Here is a 23,068-nt window from a genome sequence, read left to right as displayed (position 1 = left end):
GGAATAACGATAGGGCAAGCAGTCGTACCAAAGCTGTTGACTTGACACGACCCAAGTAGATTTAGTTAGGATTTTAGTTAGCAGGACGCGTTCCTTCTCTTTACCAAATTACTTGAGACGAAAAATAGCTTGATTTATACTGCATGTTCTTCAATGGCCTTTTTTATTTTCTGCTAGTCTTTCAACATCCAACCAATGTATTCACACAAAACCCCTTACCCACAAGCAAACCAACCCGCCTTTTATCCAAAATCATCCAACAACTCCTGATGAAACCAAAAGAAGACATTGAAACCTGCAATTATATAGCTTGGAACGTGGTAGTTGAACTTATGGTTAACTTGATTAACAACTCGAATAAGACAATAATTTTAGCCCATGTCTTCTAAACAGACCCATATCTTACTCTTTCCCCCTAAGCATCTTGGTTTGTTTTATTTATGCGTTTCTTTCTATCCAAGAATATATAATTTCTATGATTAAATTTCTCCATTCTCATTCGGTTTAAGTTTTGAGAAATATATTTGTAGTTTTGAGGTATACAAATCTCGTATATATATATATTTAAAAGTAAATCATAAATCTATATAAAATAAATAAAGATTTTAATCACAGATTTCATTTTTTTAAGATTAGTTTGAATTCAGAGATAAGATGACATGATTTTAAATAAAAGTTAAAAGTTAAAAAAATATTATTAGAATATTATTTTTTAATATTATTATTGTTTTGAGATTTGAAAAAGTTAAATTATTTATAATATTTTATATAAAAATTTGATAAAATTATAATAATAAAATAAGATGAGATGAAATATTTTTTCAATCTAACCAAGAGCTAAAAATATTCTAAAATTATATTTAACATTATTTTTTTAAAAAAATAAATAATAATGCGACCAAGCAAGATCACAAGCCATTAAAGCATTTTCATTGATTACGTATGATTCTAATTTTTCTAGCTGGTGCCCAACCATCGTATAATTAAGCACGATTTCTTATGGACCAGTAATCGAAGATGATTTATTTATGGGTATAAAAAATTAGCAGCCTCAATTTGTTACTGGAAAGATAAGATCAGTAAAATCGTACAATATGATACGCTGTAGATTGAATGAACGCGTGTACCATTCATTGTTAAGGAGGGATGACAGGTGACAAGGACAGCTTCTGTGGAAGATTTGTTCCACAATCTTGCGGAGCAAAGCAATGCTTGAGAGGACAACTGGCACATTTAGATTCGTCCTTATTCTCTACATATGAATTATGATGACACCGTTGACTCACTTTGTAAGGGAATTTTGAGAAGAGAAAAGCTTGCCGCCCAAAATATACCGCTCTAGTGTACCGCTGCAGCAAAAAAAAATATTTTTTTAATTAATGATTAAAAAAATAATTTTAAATTTATTGATATATTTTTCTTATTTTTAAATATATTTAAATATATTAAAAAAATATAAAAAAAATTAAAAAACAAAAAGCAGTATAATCGAGTGATGCTACTCAGACAGTAGAGTAGCACCGCTCTTCTAAGAATAAGGCAAGATTAGATGATGATGAATTAGACAAACTTTTGTAAATGGTGGTATAATATATATATTAATTAAATCTTACAAAATTTACCATTTATATATATGGATATATTTTATATATATATATATATATATATAATGTATTGTAATTGTGTATGAGATAGAGACAACATAGGCCATCTGAAAAAAAAATTGTACAAACCTTGTGCAGGTACTCTATTATAAAGTGTTACAAAAAAAATTTAAAACTTTTTTATTGGTATTTATTTACAAAGGGATTTTGTGAAGTTTATATATCTAAAACTTGTATCTAACATTACAAACCTTACACTTTGTAACCTTAAAATTATATATATATATATATTTATATAACTGATACTTTATAGTCAAATTCAATTATGTGATTTTACACTCTGCACACCACTTAAAAAAATATATAATTTTACTATTTTATCCTCAAATATGAGAATAAAATAATAAATTTACATACTTTTAAATGGTATACATGAATGTGAAGCTTATGTATAGAATTTTTCTTTTTTCACAGGGTGTTCCAGCAAGACATTGATGTGGCAAGCAAGTAAAGTGAGCATGCCATCGAACAAAAACCGAGAAAACAATATCAAAGCACTTCAGGTGATGAAAAGTGCCGCAGTCGTTAAAGTGCCACCCCAAATACATTACACTATTTTCATTCATATGGCTAGCCAAAGCAAATTACACAATGCTGCACTCTCTGCATTTATTTCTTGCAAGAGAATCAGAGTAAAAAGCCACCAAAAGAATAAATTCACTGCACGTTCATATTAAGTTGAGGTCATTTTTTAGACCATCGAAAGAACTCTTAAGTCCACATGTTTAATCTTTCCCAAGGACAATGTTCAGCAATGACAGATCTAATCACTATCCCAAGCCTCATCTGCTGCTTTCCGCGTCCTTTTCTTTTTATTATCAGCTCCATATTTCTCATCCTCCATCTGGTGACGGTTCTCTTCATCACCAGGGCTGTATCTCTCGGCTGTTGATGCTCTCGGGTCATCCTCAACATCTGACTCCCACATTGCATTTTCCAAATCACTTAACATATCTTCTGATCCAGATTCTTTCTCGGTCATCTTTCCCCTAAAGTCAGCTGCATCTTTTCTCTGGAAACATTCATAATTATTGGCTTCGCCAGTCCTATTATGCTTCTTCTGTGCAACTCTGGACACTGTGTATCTACCGCGAGTTTCGTAAGATTCATCAGCACCACTTTCATCTTTGTCGCCCTTCTTCTCATTTCCCTTAATGTGATATAAATCCTCTTCCTCATCACTGCTGCTCCGGTAATTATTGCTCGCTGCTCTGGATGCCTCCGAGTCATGTTCTTTCTCAGCATCCGATTGCCACATCACATTTTCAAGATCACTCAACATATTTTCTGAATCAGATTCTTCTTCAGTTCTCTCTCTTCTAAAATTAGCTTCTGGATTTCTCTTAGAACTGCCATTATTTTTTGCCCCGTGAATCTTATCCTCCTTCCACCTGTTTGTTCTAGATACCCTGACCTTGCCATGCACATGATGAGAATCATCAGAATCACTCTCAACATCAACAGCATCCCTCACATCATTAGAATCCCATTCATCTTCACCATCAGAAATATCAATGTCTTCATCATCAGTATCATTAGTCCTTGGTTTGCCCCTTGTTTCCTTCCACCCCCTTGTCCCTTTGACCTCATCATCATCATCATCATCATCATAAGGCTTAGCTCTAAGTGTTTCAGATCTTCTGAGTCTCCCACCAAATTCTTCTCTGTTCCAATACCTAATTTTGCTGAGCTCTTCCTTCTCTGCTGCTTCTTCAGCAACCCATTCTTTATCTGCTGCATCCTCGATCTCAGCTATGAATCTGTCCAACTCTTCCTGGTCACTATCGACAGGGGGTTCTGACTCTTCCCAGTTTTCAGGAGTTTCAGTTACTTGCTGTTTCTCCTCTCGGAAGACGTAAGGACTTCCTTCCTTCCTGTCAATCGCATTGAAAAATGTAGAAGCTACTTTCCGAATGCTGGCCATGGCAACAGGGTCCTCAGGATTAACCCCCATTCGGCGGAGCTGCTGCTCCATTTTCTTTATGTTAAGCTTCTGAGATTCAAGAGCTTGTTCAAATCTTGCCTTAAATAAAGCCTGCACATAAAATAAGACACGTTTATAACATTTTTTCTGGTTTTTCTTCCCCTGCTTGCAAGTGTGCATCTTTTTTTTTTTTTTTTTTTGAGGAAAATTGTGTATTTATTAAAACCTCACGTTTGGTGGAGGAAAGCCGTGGTTCCACCGAAAGAAAAAACCACCTTGAAAAGGACAAGGTGCATATATGCACACTAGACTAAGTCGGCAAAATTCATGTACAACGTAAACAAGAAAGTCCCGCCTTGATCATAACATACTGGAGCAACAAAGCCATTACATAATCATAGCAAATATTTACCAACAGTAATGTACAAAAGATGTCACATTCTCCACATGACATGCGTGATCAGTACTGATGCACTTTACTGAGCTTCTTTTTGCTAAAGCTCATATACTATAAGTGAATCTTTCTCATTCTAGAACTTGAACATAATCATTCAGTAGGTTTTTCTCCTAATTTTTCTTCTAAGGTTTTATATGAGTCTAGTGGGGAGGTTAAATCAGGTTCATCAAACTACAGCTGGGATTTGAGGCTTGGGGAAAATGACAATACTTTTCCGGGGTGTTGCCATGTAGGTTTTCAAAACAATGTCTCCCAGGGAAATAGTTTGGGTTCCTAGAATTAACTCACCCCTTCAGCAGACTGAAAAATGGAGCGATCAACATTGACTATGGTCAACCAAAGGTTTTCCCCGGAAAAACATTAAGCCTTTTTTTTCTTCATTAAGAAAAGTAGCATCTGCGGCATCCATGTACATCTAAGGCCATTATTCATTATTCTGCCAGATTCATGCCAAAAAGCAAAGAATGAAAAAGAAAAGCATATAGTAGCATGAAATGAAAAAAGTTATAAAACATATAGAACAGAACATGAATACGCCCACCCACCTTTCTCTTTGTAAGGGTGTTGATAGGTATCAGATTTTTGGGCTGGCGATAGTTTCTACCACGAAACATGATGATTGTTTTCGTATTATGAATGTTTATCACAACGCCACCACTTAGCCTTGCAAGCATGGTTGCCATTTCTTTGATTTTTTCTTTGGGGAAGTTGTCACAGCAAACCTGCACGGTTTCATGAAACTTCCAGTGGAGATGCATATTTTGGACAACTCCACCAAAAACTCCACGGACACCAACAGGAACATAATTTCTATTTCTGAAACCAACTTTTTTAAATGCCTGAAGCTGTTCAGGGGTCAATAACTCAGGGTCATGACGAGGGGGTGGCAACTCCGGTAACTCATATTTCTTGAGCTTTTGTAGAAGCAATGCCACTTTTTTCTTGGCCTGCATTAGTTAGATAGTAGATGACTGTCAATCAGATGACTGAAAAAAGCCAATAAGATGTTATAAGTTGAAGAAACATTGGAAAAAATACTTCAAATTTCACTTTTGTTCCTGTACTTGGGATGCATCATCCAATGATAGTTTCATATGTAATTATGGACAAGCTAAACAGTTAAATGATACATTACAATTTTGTTCGAGAGTTTTGGGGAAGAGGAGATAAGAAGATAGGGAAGGAGGGAGGGGAGAAGAGCAGAGAGGAGAAGGAATAACGGTTCTATTCTTTATTTGGAAGTATTTGCGGAAGAAAGGAGGAAGAGGGAAGTAGATATCCCTCTCCTTGTTTATTTAAATAATGCAAAGGAGATGAAAGATTTTAGTGTGGGAATAGCAGAATCTTGACAATTTAGTATAAGAGAAACTATGCATAATTTCATTAAATGGATATCACGCCCTTCCAAATTCACTCAATTTGAGGGAATTGAAAAAAGAAAGTTTGAGGGTGACAAAAGCCCTGCATATTCATTCAAATCCTTTCTCCTTCCCCCATAAAGATGCATCCAAAGAGGTTAAAGGAGAGCCCCCCACCCATTTTCATCTCATTTCCTCTCCTCTCCCAACATTAAATAAGCCATAAAGGGAATAGATAAACCACTAGAAGATCTACCTGCTAAAGCTAAGTTTTTAAGGAATTCTGCCCTATTTCTTTTTCTTTTTTTACAAGTAAAATTTTATTGATAGGAAAAGCATAGCCCAAGTAATTATGCCCTATTTCAATGTAAGTTGCCAGCATATTCCTGATATGATTTGGTACATTCATGCAATTGCACCTCATGTCCAGGTCGCTCATTAAAAGCATCCAAGAATATTGTTTACCATGCATGTCGGCAAGGATTTGCACTGTCAATCATAGCAGATATATCTTCAAAATATATTGTATTCAATGGCATTCAACATATTAAGGCCAAGCCAGTACGCCAAGAAGAACAATTAAGAGAGCCAAAAGCTAATTGTAGCAACCGAGATTTAATATAAAGGATACACATTCCAACAGTCCATGTATCATCATTGATCATAAGTGCTAGATAACATACTCTTTTGAGATTGTAAATCAATCTCTCCTCCTCAGTCATCAGCTTCTTCTTTAGTTTTTGGGCTCTCCGCTTCTCCCTTAGGGTTTTACCGGACTCTCTTTGCATTCGCCTCTCCACCTTGCTTCGCATGCTCCTCCCTTTCGATGTTGACATAGAACACGACCACACCATGAAAGGATTCAAAGGTGCATGTGAAGAAAATAATAAATTGTCTTTACACGGAATACTAGTCACATTGCTCCAAATAGGATTCGGCGAAACATCTCTTAAAAAAATGAGATTCCTGTATACAAAACCAAATTTAAATCAGACTGAATCTTATGTGAAAACCATAAGTATTGAAGTTGGGAAATCCACAAGTATCCGCTTAGTTGCTCTATAGATTCTTTGGAGAAACTGCAGGCAAGATAAAGCGATTAAACAGTTGGTTTCGAGACATTTCATTGATTTGGGCGTGAGAGTGTTGGGACGTGATTAAAGAGTGTTGGGACGTGATTAAGGAGGATCTTTTGAAGGTTTTTCAAGAATTCTTCACAATAGGTAAATTTGAGAAAAGTCTCAACACTACTTTTCTTGCATTGATCCCGAAAAAGGTTGGGGCCATTGAGATCACAGACTTTCGGCCTATAAGCTTAGTAAATGGTATTTATAAGATCATTGCTAAAGTTCTTGCCAATAGATTAAGTGGAGTATTGGGGAAGATTGTTACTCAACCACAGAATGCTTTTGTCAAAGGTAGACAGATCCTTGATGCGGTTTTAATAGCCAATGAATGTTTTGACAGTAGAGTGAAGGCTGGCAAACCAGGGATTATGTGCAAATTAGATATGGAAAAGGCATATGATCATGTGAATTGGGATTTTCTTCTCTATTTACTGGGTAGGTGTGGGTTTGGAGAGAGGTGGAGGTCTTGGATAAGATGGTGTATATCTACGGTACGTTTCTCGGTGTTGATTAATGGCAGTCCAGAGGGTTTCTTCCCAAGCTCTCGTGATTTGAGACAAGGGGATCCGTTATCCCCTTTACTTTTTGTCATAATTATGGAGGCACTAAGTAGGATGATTTCAGCCACAGTGTCTAATGGTTCCATCAGTGGTTTCCAGATTGGATCGTCCAGTAGAAGTAGTACAATTATCTCTCATTTGCTGTTTGCAGATGATACGCTCATTATGTGCGAGGCTGATCAAGGCCAGTTGAGGACTGTGAAGGCACTGCTGCTGTGTTTTGAAGCAGTGTCTGGTTTAAAAGTGAATTATGATAAATCAGAGTTGGTACCAATTGGGGAAATTCAGGATATAGGGGTGCTGGCTGATATACTGGGGTGTAAGATAGCGTCTCTTCCTATGACTTATCTGGGATTGCCGCTTGGTATAGCGTCGAGGACACGCACAATTTGGGATATAGTGATTGAAAAAGTAGAGAGGAGACTATCAGGGTGGAAGAGAATGTATTTGTCTAAAGGGGGCAGGATCATTTTAATCAAAAGTACACTTTCAAATCTACCCACCTACTACCTATCATTATTCCCTTTACCGGCGAGTGTAGCGGGTCGACTTGAGAAATTACAGAGAGAGTTTCTGTGGGGGGGCTTAGGTGAGGAGTTTAAATTCCACCTAGTTAAATGGGAGATGGTATGTCGTCCTATCTCCAATGGAGGTTTGGGTGTCAGAAATTTGAGGTTGTTTAACCGGGCATTACTTGGCAAATGGTTGTGGCGATATACTAAGGAACCAGAAGCCTTATGGAAGACTGTGATCGAGAGCAAATATGGTGTTTTAGGGAATGGGTGGTGTACTAGAGAAGTTGGAGGATCTCCTGGTATGGGGCTATGGAAACATATTAGAAGAGGATGGGTAGTCTTCCATCGTCACACTAGATTGCAATTAGGGACAGGTTCTAAGATCGGATTTTGGAAGGATGCGTGGTGTAATAACAGTGTTCTTCAAGATCTGTTTCCGTCTCTTTTCTTAATTGCAAGTACTAAAGATGCCACAGTGGCGGAGGTTATGGAAGTTTCAGGTGGAAACATCCATTGGAATATCAATTTCAACCGAGCGGCACAGGATTGGGAGATGGAGAGTTTTGTTGATTTTTATAGCCTCCTTTATTCTATTCGTCCAAACATCCAGCAGGAAGATGGGTTGTGGTGGTGTCCTGCAAGGAATGGGGTGTTTTCTGTTCGCTCTTTTTATAAGGTTCTCACACAAGTTTCAGAGATACAGTTTCCCTGGAAAAAGCTTTGGCGTCATAAGGCTCCTCCCAAAGCCTCTTTCTTTGTGTGGACAGCATCGTTGGGTAAGATTCTCACCACGGATAATCTAAGAAAGAGGAGGATTATTATTGCAGACTGGTGTTGTATGTGTAAAAGTGGGGGTGAGTCGGTAAATCATTTACTTTTACACTGTGAGATAGCCAGGACTCTTTGGGACGAGGTGTTTAAAAAGATGGAGTTAATGTGGGTTATGCCGCAAACAGTTTTGGAGGTATTGGCTTGCTGGGCTTCGATTCATGGGGTGAGACAAATCAAAGCAGTTTGGAAGATGATCCCCATTTGTATTATGTGGTGTCTATGGCAAGAGCGCAATGAGAGGACATTTGAGGACAAAGAGAGAACTTTAGAGGAGCTTAAAATGTTTTTCTTTAGGACTCTTTGTACTTGGGCCATTGCAATAGACTTTAATGGCATGGACCTTCATGTTTTCCTAGTTTCTAATATGCCTACATAATTAGGGCATTTTCTCTGTATTCGACAGTTGGTATATTAATAAATTCTTGTTTTACTTATCAAAAAAAAAAAAAAAAACGAAAACATATGAGCAATGAAGCAGTTTTTTTCCAACTCCAAAGAAAAATCCGATAAATGAACAAAATAGAAAAACTCAGCTCGGCTGCTGAGAAACGAAATCAAGAATGTTTTTACTCTCAGAAAACCAAATACAATACATTTTTGCTACTTGGTATCATATTGGAGCAAAATGGGTGGTCAGCCGACGACCAAAAACTTAATCGGAATAATAAAAAGCTTCACCGGGTGGAAATGGATACACCGATTAATGCTTTACTAAGCTTAACCTAAAACACCCGTTTGGCACAGTTGAGTCAAAAACCATAATTCGAAGAACCATGACCCCCAAATATTCCTTCTTATTTTTTAATTTATTTTCTTCACTTTCTCGCCAAACAAAGGGAGACTCTTGAGTCTCCCACAGAGAGAGAGAGAGAGAGAGAGAGAGAGAGATGAACATACTTAGAAGGATTGGAGTGGAGGAGAGAGGAGAGGGTCTTCAAGCAATGCCTCCGAAGAGTCCTCGCAGCAAACATTGGTGTCAATCAAAGAAAATCTGTCTCATCCACAGGGTGTTTTTTCTTGCTTGCTTGGTTTTATTCCATGAGTTCCTCTAAGAACGGAAAATGGAGAAGGCGAGGCTTTCAGGGTTTTAGGTTTGGGTCTGGGGAAAGATGGGTAATGGGTTTAACACTTCATGTTTTTCTTCCAAATTATTTACCGAAAAGTATCTGCCCCCAAAAGAAACGCCAATTCTAAGACGACAGCCACATTTCTGCCGTCCCATTACGGAATTAAACGGCTTCTCTTGATTTATTGGTCAGGCCATAGGTGGGTAATGTACCGCTTGACGAGAGAAAACGGCAAGTCGTTTATAAACATCCCATATATATACCCCTTCACCGTGTCCATCCAGTACCATGTTAAAGGAGCGTTTGATTGGTATTCAAACTTTTTTTTCAAAATCACATTAGCCGATCCGCTGTGATAAAACCTTTTTGGAGCTCATACTCCCAAGTGAAGTAATCTCTTTAGTGATTTCTTTCTGGTACAAACTTGCTCAAGGGTTTGAGAACCTCATGAATAATGGTTAAAAGGGAGGAAAATTTCCACCAATGCGAGAATGAGGTACATTAAGCACGAGATGGCTTATAAAAAAATGCAACATTTTCCAAGACAATGAAAATTAAGAAAACATCACGTTATAGACAACAAATCCATTACTATCATTGCAATAAGGTTCTTTCCCAATACATCAGATAATGTTAAAGTTTTATATATGCAATATAGTTATGCAACACAAGTAGATATTACTGCCAAGTATTTAGTAGCTGCTTCCATACTTCCACATGTCCATATCCGATGAAATACTTGGGCTGCCACAAGCAACAATTGCGTCTCCGGTTGATGAGCCTCCTATATTTCTCACCAAGGAGTACCAACAGCATCTAAATATAGAAATCATCGATTACAGACACCTGCATCATGCATCGACTCTAGAAGAACAAAGAAAGACCTGGAACATAATAAGCATCAATTGCAATTCAGCTTGACTGTAGTATCAGCTCAAGGTACAGATATCTGGTACTAGACAGCTGGAAGATTCTGCCAACTCCATGACTTGTGTGCCTTTAAGACAAAAAGGGTTCAAAAAATGATCCCCCATCTGAGATGGGTAAACTCCAATTTCCTCAAAGCAAATGAAGTCAGGTACTTGCCACAGATGAAAATATTGGACAAAGAAGTGGAGAATAACATCAAAACTCTGGCACAGAACAAAATTGGGAATTCAATGTTATTCCCACTTTGCTATAATGTCACTCATTACCGGTATAACCAACTGAGAACGCTGTCTTGAGAACCAAACTGCAAATCCTGCAAACACAAAAGAATAACAGATATCAGCTATATATGTTAGAAAGGTTAAAAGAGCAGAGTAAGAAGGGTAGGAAGGGAAGCTTACAGATAGCGAGAAATCAGGCGGAGTATCGAGTTCTATGTTCGCAAGATCAGCAATTCCAGGAGACACATTGTTATTTCCGCTTGCCTCAATCCTGTTGCTAAAAAGGTCAGTATAAGAGGTGTGATTTGTTCCTGAAGGAGCACAGGAATCAAAAACCTCCTTGCATAGTAATAAATCATCCATGCAGTTTAAATCAGAGTTATCAAAAGCCTGAGATTCCCCTGCCAACCATGAAGGGTACTCCATGTAGTCCTCAGTCTTACTATCAGGTGGAGGGGCAAGAGGTGCTTCAGAGACATACTCAGCTTCCTGATCCACAAAAATAAATTCAAGTGAATATTTAATGCATTAAGGCATCTTAGGTAACAAATGCAAAATGCTGCAATAACTTTTCTGTGCCATTGAAGTTTGGCCATCAGTGGAAGTTGAGACAAGCCTATTTTCGTGATATTTTCATCTTCGTACTTTTTGTTTTTCATGGCCTGAGTCTCATTGTGTGTCACATACTATCTATCTTGCTTTTCTTTTCTTTGCTTTCAAAAATGATTTCTTTTCCGTTCTTTCCCTTGACAACTCCCCGATAGTTCACTAATGGGTGAAGTGATTACATCCAAGTATATTACAGAAGTTGCTACCTACCTGGGCAGAGGACAGGAGTAAGTTACTGTCAGCAACATCATCCCTCAGAACAGATTTCCCGGGGCGAGGTGGATTAGGAGGATTTACTTTCGGAGTCCTAGGAGTATTTTGCAGAGTCATAGTATCAGAATCCTCAACTACTGGGCCGCTATCATTATTGTCACTCTGCTTTGGCTGTTGATAGAAAATTTTTGAAACCACAAATTCCCCTTCCTTCTCTTCTTCTTCAGTCCCCAGGTGATACTGATGCATCACCCAATTGAACTTATCTGGCTTGGACCCCTTCTTTGAACTTTTATACAGCACCATGATTTTCTTAAAGCCCTTCTGCAGTCCATTTTCCATCACGGGTTTGGTCTTACCTGTCTTGTGCCAGCGGACATGCTCCATGGTCAAACCATGTTGACTATGAATCTTGCGGCGTTTCCGATGGCCAGAAGCATATGCATTCATTGTTCTGTGAAAGAAATGGACACTACTTCCGTCTCTCTTAGCCCCTGAAAAGGCGAAAAAAAAAAAAAGAGCATAACAATATACCATGGTTTGATTCACCCAGTCACAGAGTTGCGCACTTTTATACGTCCTTTTTTTAATCTCTTGAGTTGTTCCTTTTCCTCTAGAATCAAAAGCTTTTCTTATTCTCAATAAAGATAAAATTTTCCACGGATATCAATCTAATTTGGTCTACTGACACCATTTTGCACATTTTCAGCCAATACGCTGCCATTAATAGACCAATGAGAGAGCAAAATTGGGGAAAGTGCTTTCTTTTCTATTGGCATAAAATAAAAATGGGGAAAACGTTAAAATATTATAGGATTTATAAGGTGGGGAGCTCCCTCACCTGGAAAGTTTTCTGGATGGGTGTAGCAAATTCCTTGGTCCTCATTAAGTGTTGGGATGAACTCATCAATAAACAAGTGTTCCTTTGAGTTTCCAGCACCACACTTCGCAGCTAAATGTTCTAAGAGCTCTGCATCAGAAGGGTCAAACTTCACACCAAGAGGCAGGCCAGGCCATTCAGTAGAAACCTGCACAGGACAGGCAGTGATGTCACCAAGATGCAGGCAAAGTAATATTACAAAACTGGTTTTACAAGTTTCCTATATAAAGATGGTGAATGTTCCTGTACTGTGAGTGTGTGTGTGTGTGTGTGTGTGAGAGAGAGAGAGAGAGAGAGAGAGCGAGAGAGGGAGGGAGGTAAACCCATGTGATACATACAGTTCATAGATGCTAAAGGGAAGATATAAAGTAAACAACGTTCAATGTCTATAATAACCATGCAGATAGTTTTCAAAGCAAATTAAAGCCAAAATTCTGTGCATATTTAGGGTAAAATGTTGTGGTGAGGTAATTTTATGAAAGCTGAAGAAATGCTTTCAAACTTACATCACTGTTATCAATACGATAATGGCATTTGGGGCATTCCCGATTCGCTCCACAGTCTTTAATTTGATGAGCCGGAGAGCATGTAGCACTTCTTACTTTCGTTGCCAATCCTCTGCTGTTGATTAGCCAAGTCCTACAGGAATGATATCCGATAGGCTTAGAATTTGATTATGAGACATCTTATAGCAATAAGCAGAGGAAGGATTCGCAGCAACATGCTAAAATTCCAAGAATAAGCAACAGAAGCAAGAAGCACGTGTGGGCAAAGAACAAACAAGCAGAATATCATTGCAGTAGTGCATAAAGTATCACATATGACTCAACACTAGAGAACCAAGTAGAGTAAAACAATAGACGCTAATACTTCTTGGAAAACCTTGAGAAATGATTGAACAGATTCTAAAGGCACTCCGAAATGAACACTTAACAAAATTGAATATTAATAGGATTCCACAAGTTCCAGTAATTTTTCTGAACCTGTTTTTCCATTCACTTGAAGCTTAGACAAGATATCTTAGGATGCATACCACTACCTAATTAAAGCTGATTCTAATGGAAAAGGCATACAGGAAACAATGCTTTGACAATATTTGCATTTTCAATGAAAAAAAGTACAAGTTTTAAAGCCTGCTTTCCTTTCCTTGATCAGATTTACGACAGAAATACTCTTTCGTTAATAGACGAGCATAAGAGATATCCGCACAATGAAAGATGGGAATGCCATTACTTCTATAACTCGTTGTTACTTCCCATATAGACAAATTTCAATCATCAGTAATTGCTTTTTCCCCTTTCTAATGAATGGCAGTTGTTAAATCTTAAGTGAGGTTTTAATATTAACTAATACTTTATACGGTCGTTCCTATTCAATAAGTTTCTTTTAATGCCAGATTTTGTCCAAGAAAAACACATGGTCGTCCAAAACACTACAACAATTCCCAAACTGATACATTCAGGAGTAGGACGAGAGTTTAAGTTCAGAATCGGATATCAGCGCCCAAGACAAGGCCCCCGTTAGAGGGGTACAGAGGAAAAGACCGGAAATGGGTCAATTAAGGTGCATCCGAATATCTGTTTAGGAATCAAAATATTAAAGGAAAGAAAGAGACTTTAATGCTGCCTCCAACCACAAGACACAAACTTTAACGTGCCACCCCCTTCAGAACTGCATTTGGGACCAAATGGGTAACTCTCAGGAGATAGAAATCTAGCAAGAGAATCTTCCCAGAAATGTGGGTTCTCCCAACTCAATGCAGGAGAAGAAAAAATAATTCTTCCAAAGTGCATCAATTTATCACTTCTTGTGAAAAAAATAATAACAAAAAGATTGAAAAAATATGTAAGGAACAACCGGTCAAACCCCAGATGCAAAATTTGAAATCAATAGAGACAGAAAAAAGAAACGAATATCGATTCGTATTCGCGTCATACCAACACCAAACGTGTAAACTTAAAAGAGTTAGTTTACTTCTTTCTTTATTCATTTCGCAAATGATTTTACGCTTACCTCGCCATGTTCTTTAAGACCTAGACGATGCTGAGCCAAACCATAAACGAGAGAGAGAGAGAGAGAGAGAGTGGGGAGTGGGGAGTGGGGAGCGGTGGTGTGATTTTGAGCTTTCCCCTCCCTGCTTGTCCACTGGACTAAGTTATCAGTGGGGGCGTGTGAATGAGCGGGAAAACCCAGCCTTGGAGCTATTATGAGAGGCTCGTGAAGCGAGCCTGAGGTCCGGTCCGGAATCTTCCTAAGACGAAGTTCCGAACCTCAGGTTTCGTCGTCTTAGCATGGCCCACCGTTGACCGAGGCGGTAGGTTCGGAGTCGGAGCACAGCTTCTTGTCGAAGAAGAATGTCGAGACGTTGGAGTCTCGACTCTCGAGGCCCGATTCGAGTGTCATTTCGGTGGGGACATGGAGGACTTCCTTGCTCCGCAAGCTGCTTCTTTCGTATTACCTTTTCTACCCTTTGCTCTGTTTCACAAAACACGTCTGCGTGTCCTTCCACGTCTCTCGGTTACTATTCATAATTTATCTCAACTCATCTCATTACTATTTATTACTATTCAATAACTTTAACTTACAAATTTTATTACTATTCATAACTCATCTCACTACTATTTACAATCAATCTCAACTCATCTCAAGTCATCTTTGAATCTAAACATCTCTTATGAGAGATTTGGATTCAGAAATGAGTTGAGATGGATTGAGATGGTTTGTGAATAGTAGAATAAAAATTGAATTATTTATTATATTTAGTGTGGAAGTTTGGAAAAGTTATTTTAGGATTTGAAAAAGTTGAATTGTTTATTATATTTTGTGTGATAATTTGAAAAAATTGTAATGATGAGATGAGATGAGTTGAGGTGGGTTTTGAATCCAAACCTCTCCTTAATCTCAATTCACATAATAATCTAATTTTTTTAAATTTTTAAATAATAAAAATATTAAAAAATAATATTTCATTTAAGCCCAATATATATTGAAAAGTGATCTCAACTCATTTCGTCATTACAATTTTCTTAAATTTTCATATAAAATATAATAAACAATTCAATTTTTTTAAATCTCAAAATAATAATAATATTAAAAAATAATATTGTAACAATATTTTACTAAACTCATCTAAAATCATTTCATCACAACTTATTATACAAACAACACCTTAATTTTCAACTTTCGTCTCAATTCATCTCATCTTAACTCATTATCTAATCCTTCAGACCTAGTTTGGGTATTGAGAGTATACTCAGAATACCTTACTATTATTTATTATTACTTTTTATTACTATTTATTATTATTCAATATTTTAATATTATATTTTTATTATTATTAGTTTGGATCTCAAACTCATCTCAACTCATCATTACAAATTTTTCAAATCCCAATACAAAATATATTAATAATTCAACTTTTTTAAATTTCAAAATAATAATAATATTAAAAAATAATATTCTAACAATATTTTATCATCTCAACTCAACTCAATTCAACTCAACTCACTTAAACATCCAAACACAACCTTAATACAAATTAATTCCAAATATGACTTAAACTAGTAATTACTACGGTATTCTTATGGGTTGGAATCTATGCGGTGGATATATATATTTTTTAATTTTTTTTTTATCAAGACTAAAAGCTTTTATAATTATAGCCATGATTATAAATTGGGCGATAATTTGAAGTACAAATACAAATAAGTAAAGTCCAATCTACTAGTAGTAGCCAAGTTTTATTCGTTTAATTAATATTCGAGCGTAAGTTAATCTCAAATCAAATTTATAATCGAATTATATTTCATATTTACTAATAGTAGTTATTTAATTTTGATAAACTATATTATTAATATTTTATAATAAAAAAATATATTTGCATTTTTGACAGTATATAATTTATAGATGTGTGTGCGCATATATATATATATCAATAATTATATTCATAATAATTTAAACACATATTGTATTAAAAATATAATTTCCTCTTATATTTGTATATGATTAAAATCTCCTTATAGGAAAACATATATTTTTACTATAAACAATAATAATCACAAAGTTAAATGAATCGATTCAAGTAGATGAATTGTATCTTTTAATATTCGATTATAATTTTTATATTTATACACAACTCATTTAATTTGAGTTTAATTGAGCTAATTTTATGCATCTTATCATATATTTGTAGTTATTATAGACTCAATTTGGGAGGGGGTTATATATTTTTTCAAATTATTTAAATAATAAAAAATTTATTTGAATTTATAAGTCACCTTAACTCATTTTATCTCATCATTATAATTTTTTTAAATTTCTATATAAAATATAATAAATAATTAAATTCTTTCAAATTATAAAATATTAATAATATTAAAAATAATATTTTATTTAATTCATCTGTAACTATCACAATTCATCTCTAAATCTAAACTAGATCCCGTCATAACTTAACACTCATTTGTGACAAATACACAAAAAGTTTTTTTTTTAAAAATATATAGTGACAAAATCCGAAAAATGCGGGTCCCTCCAAAGTGTAAACCGCGTAAATGTGCCCAAAACATAATTTGAAGCTACTGTTAACGACGCGGTCACGCCACAGCGAGAGACTGCTATTTTATTGTTTTCTTTTCCCAGAAGGATTAAAATATTTTGTTTTAATTTTTATAATTAGAAGAACACCATTAACAAGTCGTTGTAGTATAGTGGTAAGTATTCCCGCCTGTCACGCGGGTGACCCGGGTTCGATCCCCGGCAACGGCGATTAATTTTGTTTAGTAAATCTATTTTGGGCTTGCATGACTCACTTTTTCCCGGAAGTAAGTGGCAAGTGATTATATCTGATCCGGCATTATTGCCCATAAGTTGAAAAGAACACGTTTTGCAATGTGTGGCCATCATTATACATAGTCATTTTAGCACTTGAGGCATGTTAACAGTCATTACATACACTGCAAGATTTCTTGCATACAAACTGAAACCAGTGTGAATGGAGTAAGAAACTTTTGACTGTAACATCGATTCCAACACAGTCCTCCATATGTCAAGAAAACTGATTTGTTTTTTGAAAACATCTGATCTCATCTAATCAGTATAATTTTTTCAACTTTCAATACAAAATAAAATAAACAATTCATTTTTTTCAAATTCTAAAACAAAAATAATATTAAAAAATATATTTTAACAATACTTTATTCAACTTTTTAACTTTAATCTCATCTCATCTCATCTCATATCATCTAATCACACAAACGAGGCCTTCGAGATCATCAGAATTTTGTTTAATACTAGATTCCTCAGGAAGCAGCTACACCTTATTTATGTAAATAGAACTTAAGAGATAGGGCTTAAAATTGTTTCAGCTTAAAATGTTAGCTAGGATCTCATATACCATATTCATCTTCAAAATAAAATCTCAAAGTTCACTCTGTTTATAATGAATAATCCTCAAACCATCATACTATGAACAACTAAAAATCATTCAGTCATTTGTTACAATACGCACAACCCAAAACTAAATAATGAGACAAGGAACTGAATTTGACAGATGCAATGTTATCCTAAACCAACTGGGAGACATGAGACTTTCTTTTAAGAAACAGCCCACCAAAGAAGATAAGATGTGAGATCCAGCAACAAGGAAGGAAATATGAACTAGGACAAACACCAAGCTATGCCTTCAATGATCCTAGTCTTATTCTACCACACAACGAGAAGACTCCCACTAGATCCCAATATCCAAACCAAACTTTGAGTCTACTTTTAACGCTAATTGAAAATATACATTTTCATGCCTTTAGACATCACACAGATAAGAGTCAACCAGTTTCTTCATGTACACCAATGTCTATCATAGAGTAGCTAATACGAGAAAAAGAGTTCCTCGAATTACATTGGCCTCAATTTGTTCCTTTTTAGTGCAAACATATGAAATTTTGAGATCTTCAAGCATATCTCTGTAATTGATTTGAAAGTTGGACTCCATGTTGAATACTGCCAATATACTATCTTAATTCTCTTGTTCTAATTTCTCCTTCTTGTTCCTCTTTAACAACCATCCTGGGAACAATATCTAGCAAATCATTGTCACGTACATGCAAAGAACCACATCTCTCAACAGTATGCACAGGGAGAGAAGAACAGGTAGTGGGTGCGAAATCACACATACACTAAATATATAATCCCGCTTGAATAAGTGTTCCAAGACTCAAGACTCTTCCTGATATTGTCAGTAATTGGAAAGCACAAATTTTAACTACAGCTATTGACCTGGTGAAAATGGAGATGCAAACCGTAAGAGCAAAACGTTAACCATGTTATGCAACAGCATCATGAACCCTTCTGATAGGTTGAAAAATAAATGAATTAGTATGCAGTTGACATGCTTCCCACTAATCGAATATTCCATCCTTGATCCTAATCTTTTATAAGCATGGTAAGACCAAATGCAGTGCAACCAACAGAAACTAGAAATCTCACAAAACGTAGCTGTTAACTTTCCATTTATCACACAATGCTACTTTAAACTTGGAATGCTTAACAATCCTACCAAAAAAGTAATATAATCATACCAGGTTTCAGATCTCGGTGAATGATCCGATGGGAGTGTAAGCATTCCATTGCACGAACAATATCAAGTGCAAACCCAACCACCACATGCATATCCAAGCACCTTGGCCGCATATTCAGGCTCAGCAAGTACTTGCGCAATGTCCCACCCAATAGAAGCTCGGTCACTATCACCATGACAGGATCCATGCAAGCCCCAATAAACTGATAACACAGAGAGATATAGCCGTATTAGATATGGCATACACGCCCACTTCAATGGTTTCCATGTAAGATATGATCACTAACAATGAACTGATAATCCTAATTGCCAAATGTCAAATCCAGATAAATAGTATCATACACTTAAATAAGGAAACATCATTCCCTATGAGCTTATCAAACAACCTTCACTAGATTCTTGTGTTGAACTCTGGATAACATTGCAACCTCTCTAGCAAACCGTGCTTCTCTCTTGGCAATCTTTTCTGGGGTGTTCCCTCTATGTACAACTTTAATAGCCACAGTCTGATTTTTCTATCTATAAGAGAGAGAGAGAGAGAGAGAGAGAGAGAGAGATTCCAGCAAATTAAATAAGGAAATAACTGCACACAACAATACACCACGGATTAAAGCATCTGATTCACTGCGGCAACAACTACAGAGTTATAAACATGCACAAAAAAGTAAGTATCGCAATTCCGAAAGGCCAAGGCTGAAACTTTTGCTGCATAACAGCAGCAATAAACGTTATGAGGTTCTTTATCCCGGCCAAAAAGTATCTCTAATGATGAATTAAATGATTAAGAGAGAAGAATTTGGACATAAGAAAACAGAGTACCCAAGTTGACTTACTGTCCTTTGTACACTTTGGCACGCGCACCCTCTCCAATCTTAGGCCCTAAAAGAAGTTGCTTAGGATCGACCAGCCACTTTGCATCCAAACTGAACTATTCCATTGCCAGATCCCATTTTTTTTCCTTTTTCTCTCCCTCTCTAACCCGGAACTTAACTAGCAGAAGCTGAAGCTAGCCAGAGTACATCCTTTTGTGCATCAGATATTCCAAATACTAGGAAGAAAAGAGATGCTAGAATACAAAAGAGATGACTATAAAGAGACATGCTTGGTTCTGTACCAATGGCAGGGCTCCGAACACAGACCCATCCCCAAATCACGCTAGCAGATCCAAAAAGAGCTCAGCATGGTTCTGGCACCCACTAAGGACCTCAGAGTTAACAATATGTCAGAGACCACAATAGGAAAATAGAATCTTAATAACGAAGACACAGACACCAACAAGTTCTGTCAGAAACAGAGCCGATAATAAGTTTGTGTTGGAAAAATAAGCAAAATGTCAAGAACACGTAAAGAAAGCTTCAACGAAGAATGCAGTTGAGAATGATCCAGATTGAGATTTTGGGTGCGGTTGCGTCTAATAAATCTTCTCCGCGTATTGAATAGCTCTGACACTCTGTCTCTGTTCTTTCTCTGCGGATGAATCCCAGCAACGAGCTGGGTCTGCGTCCCAGAACAGTGGAATTCTATTTTTTAGGGATACTGTACTGTATCATATGGTTGCTAAGACAAGGATACCATATTGATTTGCGTTTGCTTGCCTTTTCAGTTTCCCGAATGGTTTTTTCTTACTTTTTTTTTATGAATGTGCACTAAAATCTGTCGAGTGAAGGGTATTGGCCCATTGGGATGACTTCAATCCACTATTGGTGTTTCGATTAGTTTTTTAGAACAAAAATAAAGTACAAAACCATTTTTTCTTTCAAAATAGGGACGAATATCGTATGCTAGAGAATGAAAAGTTTTATACACTATATAATCATCTCATTTTGATCATACTATTTAAGATATAACATATTTATCATTATAGAATGATCATTTATGATAAATATATCACATCTTACATAATAAAATAAAAATAGAATGATTGTATAATATAGAGCATTACTCATACCGTGTGCTAGAGAATACCCAATTTTGTAACCTTTATTTATTTTTGTATTCTTTATTCTTCTATGAAATGGTGCAAGCGTAAATTTTATCAGGTTTAGCGAGATGGAGGTGGCTATTAAAAAAAAAAAAAAGTAGAGGGACAAGAAATCAATTTATGGCATAAACTTGAGTTCATAGAAGAGATGGAATTGGTTGAATTTCTTGGAACTTGCAAGTTCAAAGATGTTTATTAGCAGCATGCTTTGTTTGTTTTTATAACTAATCTCATATCATCTCATCATTACAATTTTATTAAATTTTTATATAAAATAAAATAAATAATTTAAATTTTTTAAATAAAAATAATATTAAAAAAATATATTCTAACAATATTTTATTTAATTTTTAACTATAATCTCAATTCATCTCATTTTATCTTATCTTATCTTATCTGTAAAAATAAACTAGACTTAAAAAAATCTCTTTAAACAATAAACTTGCAATGGTTGATTAATAAAATAATGGGAGATGTCATTTTCAAAGATCGGTCCTCGTTGCTTTGTTTCATTCACAAATCCCTCTTTCATATTAGAATCTCTCTCTCAAATCCTCCTTCTTCTTCTTCTATTTTTAATAGGAAAAAATTTTATAAGGTAAGTTGGACTTCTATATATATAAAGAAATCTCTCACAAAATCGACGAACTCTCCATAGACTCTCTATAGAAGCTCCCTAAGCTAAACTCCACTACAACTCTAAACGATATTTCCTAAATTTCTTTATTATACTGTAAGATATGTGAAGTTATGTGAGATTGTAAAATAATCCATTATAGTGGATTTCGCCTCCAAATAATCTGTGGCATAGGCATTATGCCGAACTACATAAATCTCTGTGTTTCTATTTATTTATTTTTATTCGCTTATTTTTTTTTATATTATGGATAAACGCGACAAACACTATATTAAAACTCGAATCTCATGGGTTGGGGATGACTCTTTTTTTCTTTTTGGTCTGTTGTGTAATTTTTGACATTAACAGACATGGTCCTTGAGGCTCAAGTGCAAAGCTTCTTGTTGGTTGCTATAAAAGAAAAAATAAAATTGGAAGGGATAAAATCCTAGCCCATACGAAGCCTAAACCCAGTCAATTGCCCTTGATTAGGGATGTAATCGGTTTGGTCCAGGTTTAGACAAAATTTAAGATCGAACCAGTATGTATCGGTTTTATATTTTTAAAAACCGATTACACACTAGTTACCCTCCAAAATCGATACATCTGATTTTACTAGTTCCGGTCCGGTCAGTCCATTTTTTTTTGTTTTAATAAAATGTAAATTTGTAAAAAAAAAAAAAAAAAATCTGTTAAAAAAAACTGCTTTAAAAAAATTTGTTTTATGCTTCTATTCCAAAATCTGTTACTATTACAACAATTTGCTTTATTAAAAAAATATGATTTACTAAATCTGCTTTACTAAAAACTATTTCACAAAAATCTGTTTTATTAAAAAAAATCTGTTACAAGACTATAAATATAACTACTACAAAAACTGGAAAAAAAAAATCTGCAATAAAAAAAAAAAAATCTGTTATAGAATAAAATAAGTCCAAAAGTCTAAATTAAAAGTCTAAAAATCTAACAAATTACAAGTTCAAATACCAACTGTCTAAATTACAAGTCTAAAAGTCCAACAAACTGCAAGTCCAAAAGTGTAACAAATTATAAGTCCAAATTACAAATCTAAATTAGAAGTCCAAATTACAAGAACATCCAATAAAAAACTTTACAACTAGAACAAACAGCCATGCACCAAGCCACCAACTCTAATAATCCATTCAACAAACATTGCAATTGTATGAAAATAAATTAAGCAGTTAATTCCAACAAAAAGTTAGTAATTACATTAAATGAAAAAAAAAATTTGAGGAAACATGTTATACAAGTTTACCTACCTTAAATTTAATAATCTCCAACCAAAAAAGCAGGTCTTGAAGAACTTCCTAGATCTTTCATGAACTCTATATGAAAGGAAAAATAATAATAATAAACATAATAATTAAAACAAATTACTAATATGATATACACTTTAGAGACAATTAAATAAAATGTGAATAATGCTACATACATGTATAAAATTTCTCAAATTCCTCAACATCATCCATTAAAATACAAATGTTAATCGGGGTAGAAGAAAAACGAAACCAATTTTGTGT

The 23,068-nt window shown here is 35.4% G+C and overlaps 3 protein-coding genes and 1 non-coding gene across 4 annotated transcripts; 1 reads left to right on the top strand and 3 right to left on the bottom strand.

The window, feature by feature from the left end:
• Positions 1-2,106: 2,106 nt before the first annotated feature.
• Positions 2,107-9,570, bottom strand: LOC109005631 (CRM-domain containing factor CFM9, mitochondrial). Its single transcript, XM_035694906.1, has 4 exons — positions 9,334-9,570; positions 6,087-6,369; positions 4,591-4,992; positions 2,107-3,699 (listed from the first exon to the last, which is right to left on the bottom strand). Exons 1-4 carry the CDS (start codon positions 9,405-9,407, stop codon positions 2,428-2,430), a joined length of 2,031 nt encoding a protein of 676 aa, XP_035550799.1. The 5' UTR covers positions 9,408-9,570; the 3' UTR covers positions 2,107-2,427.
• Positions 9,571-10,061: 491 nt separating this feature from the next.
• LOC109005630 (SUPPRESSOR OF GAMMA RESPONSE 1-like) lies at positions 10,062-14,726 on the bottom strand. Its single transcript, XM_018984640.2, has 6 exons — positions 14,370-14,726; positions 12,863-12,995; positions 12,318-12,504; positions 11,474-11,970; positions 10,835-11,143; positions 10,062-10,746 (listed from the first exon to the last, which is right to left on the bottom strand). The coding sequence occupies exons 1-6, from the start codon at positions 14,375-14,377 to the stop codon at positions 10,696-10,698; spliced, it is 1,185 nt and encodes a 394-aa protein (XP_018840185.1). The 5' UTR covers positions 14,378-14,726; the 3' UTR covers positions 10,062-10,695.
• Positions 14,727-17,051: 2,325 nt separating this feature from the next.
• TRNAD-GUC lies at positions 17,052-17,123 on the top strand. The gene has a single exon. It is a non-coding gene; the product is annotated as a tRNA-Asp (tRNA).
• A 750-nt stretch (positions 17,124-17,873) lies between these two features.
• On the bottom strand, positions 17,874-20,158 carry LOC109005629 (serine/threonine/tyrosine-protein kinase HT1-like). The gene is made up of 4 exons (XM_018984639.2): positions 19,764-20,158; positions 19,317-19,449; positions 18,932-19,133; positions 17,874-18,419 (listed from the first exon to the last, which is right to left on the bottom strand). Exons 2-4 carry the CDS (start codon positions 19,350-19,352, stop codon positions 18,370-18,372), a joined length of 288 nt encoding a protein of 95 aa, XP_018840184.1. The 5' UTR covers positions 19,353-19,449; positions 19,764-20,158; the 3' UTR covers positions 17,874-18,369.
• Positions 20,159-23,068: the final 2,910 nt, after the last annotated feature.

The sequence above is a fragment of the Juglans regia genome, chromosome 10 (assembly GCF_001411555.2).
Source record: "Juglans regia cultivar Chandler chromosome 10, Walnut 2.0, whole genome shotgun sequence".
Lineage (NCBI taxonomy): Eukaryota > Viridiplantae > Streptophyta > Magnoliopsida > Fagales > Juglandaceae > Juglans > Juglans regia.
Note: the sequence above shows the minus strand (reverse complement) of the source record. Positions and strands in the feature narration are given on the sequence as shown.